The 3,371-nt window shown below is 53.1% G+C and overlaps 1 protein-coding gene across 1 annotated transcript in view; it reads right to left on the bottom strand.

The window, feature by feature from the left end:
* Window positions 1-3,371, bottom strand: part of LOC107307494 (pre-mRNA-splicing factor ATP-dependent RNA helicase DHX16-like) — a gene marked incomplete at its 3' end in the record, with an annotated part of 31,893 nt that overhangs the window by 21,355 nt on the left and 7,167 nt on the right. The window contains 2 exon segments of the mRNA XM_015851000.1: window positions 1,081-1,380; window positions 2,523-2,777. Of these exon segments, the coding sequence (XP_015706486.1) occupies window positions 1,081-1,380; window positions 2,523-2,777 (555 nt within the window).

Here is a 3,371-nt window from a genome sequence, read left to right as displayed (position 1 = left end):
ATTTCTTCCCCCCATATCCCCCCCTAACCCCCATCTCTCCCCCCACATCCCCCCCTAACCCTCATTTCTCCCCCCCCCATAGACCCCCCCCCCCACCCCAGCAGGACCCCCCATTTCTCCCCCCCAAAGACCCCCCATTACCTCCCTCAAAAATACCCCTTTCCCCCCTTATCCCCCCCCCCAGACCCCCCCTTGTCTCCCCCATTATCCCCCCCTAACCCCCATTTCTCCCCCCAAAGACCCCCATAACCCCCTCAAATACCCCTTTCTCTCCCCAATATCCCCCCCTAACCCCCATTTCTCCCCCCATATCCCCCTAACACCCCATTCTCCCCCATATCCCCCAAATGCCCCATCTTTCTCCCCATATCCCCCCCAAAGACCCATTTCTCCCCCATATCCCCCCTAACCCCCATTTCTCCCCCCATATCCCCCCAGACCCCCCATTTCTCCCCCATTATCCCCCTAACCCTGTCATTTCTCCCCCCAGTTATCCCCCCCTTAACAACCCTATTTCTCCCCCACACGAAGACACTCCATAACCCCCTCAACATTACCCATTGGTCATACCCCCCATTATCCCCCTCAACCCCATCTTTCTCCCCCACATATTCCCCCCCTAGCCCCCATTCTCCCCCATATCCCCACCACTAACCCCCATCCTCTTCCACCCCATATCCCCCCACGATACACCCCCATTTCTCCCCCCACAAGACCCGCCATCAACCACCCCTCAAAATACGCCCTTTCTCCCCCCATAATCACCTCCTAACCCCCCAGTTTCTCCCCCCAATATATCCCCTAAGCCGCCCATTTCTCTCCCCCCATATCCCCCCTAGACCCCCATTTCTCCCCCCATAGACCCCCCAGACCCCCATTTCTCCCCCCATATCCCCCCCTAACCCCCATTTCTCCCCCCATATCCCCCCTAACCTCCCAATCTCGTCCCCCATATCCCCCCCTAGACCCCCAATTTCTCCCCCATATCCCCCCCTAACCCCCATTCTCCCCCCCAAACATATGCCCCCCTAAACGCCCCATTTCTCCCCACCATATTCCCACCCCACTACCAGACCCCACCTTTCTCTCCCACCCATATCCCCCGCCCAGCACCCCCATTTCTCCCCCACAGACCCCCATACCCCCTCTATTCACCTTCTCAGGCTCGGTTCCCTGCATCTGCACGGCGCTGACGAACTGAATCATCTCATCCTCCTCCAAGATAAAGTCGTAATTGGGGGGGGGTCGACGTTGGGCGGCATCACGGGCCCCAAATCGTAACGAGGCCGCCCCCATTCGTTCCTCTTCCCATCGTCTCTGTTCATCCCTGGGGGCCAAACGTTCCTCTTCTGTACTGGGGTCTTCACGCTCTGGGATTTTCTATGGGGAGAAATGGGGGGAAATGAGGGGAAAAAGGGATCGAAATGGGGCTATAAAGGGGCTGAAAGGGGGATTTGGGGTGATAAAAGACCCCAAATCACCAGAAAAATACCCAAAATTGGGGATTTCTGGTGCCAAAAGACCCCAAACTGGAGATTTTTGGTGCCAAAGGACCCCAAATCACCCCAAAATTGATGATTTCTGGTGCCAAAAGACCCTAAATCACCCCAAAATTGATGATATCTGGTGCCAAAAGACCCCAAATCAACCTGAAATTGCCCCAAATTGGGGATTTTCGGTGCCCAAAGACACCAAATCACCCCCAAAAATAAGATTTTTGGTGCCAAAAGACCCCAAATCAACCCCAAAATGGGGATTTTCAATGCCAAAAGACCCCAAATCAACCTAAAATTGCCCCAAATTGGGGGGTTTTGATGCCAACAGCCCCCTAATCACCCCAAAATCACCCAAAATTGGGGATTTCTGGTGCCAAAAGACCCCAAATCAACCTGAAATTGCCCCAAATTGGGGATTTTTGGTGCCAAAAGACCCCAAATGAACCCAAAATTGCAACAATTCGGGGATTTTAAGTGCCAAAAGACCCCAAATCACCCCAAAAACACCCAAAATTGGGGATTTTTGGTGCCAAACCATGAAGTAGTCGGGATTTTCAGCACCAAACCACCAAATAATGGCTATTTTCAGCCCCAAACCCTCTATTTTCAGCCCCAAACCACCAAGAAATGGGTATTTTCAGCCCCAAACCCCCAAATAATGGATATTTTCAGCCCCAAACCACCAAATAATGGGTATTTTCAGCCCCAAATCCCCTATTTTCAGCCCCAAACCCCCTATTTTCAGTCCCAAACCCCCTATTTTCAGCCCCAAATCCCCAACTAATGGCTATTTTCAGTCCCAAATCCCCAAGTAATGGGGTTTTTCAGCCCCAAATCCCCTATTTTCAGCCCCAAACCCCGTATTTTCAGCCCCAAACCACCAAATAATGGGTATTTTCAGCCCCAAATCCCCAAACAATGGGTATTTTGAGCCCTAAACCCCCAAATAATGGCTATTTTCAGCCCCAAATCCCCAAATAATGGCTATTTTGGGTATCTATCCCACCTTATCCCCCCATATCCCACCTTATCCCTGCTCTCCTCAGGCATGTAATACCGATTGCTCTTCTCCAGCTTCTCCTTCTCCCCTGCTCTCTTATATTCCTTTGCCAAATCCCGGACCCTCCTCTTATATTCCAGCTCCCTTCGTTCGGAGCTGGTCAATGTTTCCTCCCCAAACAGATATTCCTCGTCGGCGATCTCAGCTTCCAGCTCTTCCAGTTTGTCCTTTTCCCTTTTAGCCAGGTATTCGCGACGGGATTTCTTACGGAGCTCGGGGACCTACAGGGGGAGATGGGGATGGATTGGAGGGGTTTCAGCCCATTGGAAGGGGGTATGGGGTCTTAGGGGTCTTGGGGGTCCATTGGAAGGGGATATGGGGTCTTAGAGGTCTTAGGGGTCCATTGGAAGGGGATATGGGGTCTTATGGGTCTTGGGGGTCCATTGGAAGGGGATATGGGGTCTTAGGGGTCCATTGGAAGGGGATATGGGGTCTTAGGGGTCTTGGGGGTCCATTGGAAGGGGATATGGGGTCTTAAGGGTCCGTTGGAAGGGGATATGGGGTCTTAAGGGTCCGTTGGAAGGGGATATGGGGTCTTTGGGGGTCCATTGGGGTCTTAAGGGTCCATTGGAAGGGGGTTTGGGGTCTTAAGGGTCCATTGGAAGGGGGTATGGGGTCTTAGGGTCCATTGGAAGGGGTATGGGGTCTTAGGGGTCCATTGGAAGGGGGTATGGGGTCTTTGGGGGTCCATTGGGGTCTTAAGGGTCCATTGGAAGGGGGTATGGGGTCTTAGGGGTCCATTGGAAGGGGGTATGGGGTCTTAGGGGGTCCATTGGGGTCTTAAGGGTCCATTGGAAGGGGGTATGGGGTCTTAG

The sequence above is a fragment of the Coturnix japonica genome, unplaced genomic scaffold, assembly GCF_001577835.2.
Source record: "Coturnix japonica isolate 7356 unplaced genomic scaffold, Coturnix japonica 2.1 chrUnrandom626, whole genome shotgun sequence".
In the NCBI taxonomy this organism is placed as follows: domain Eukaryota; kingdom Metazoa; phylum Chordata; class Aves; order Galliformes; family Phasianidae; genus Coturnix; species Coturnix japonica.
The sequence above is the reverse complement of the archived record's forward strand: the minus strand, read 5'-3'. Positions and strand labels throughout refer to the sequence as shown.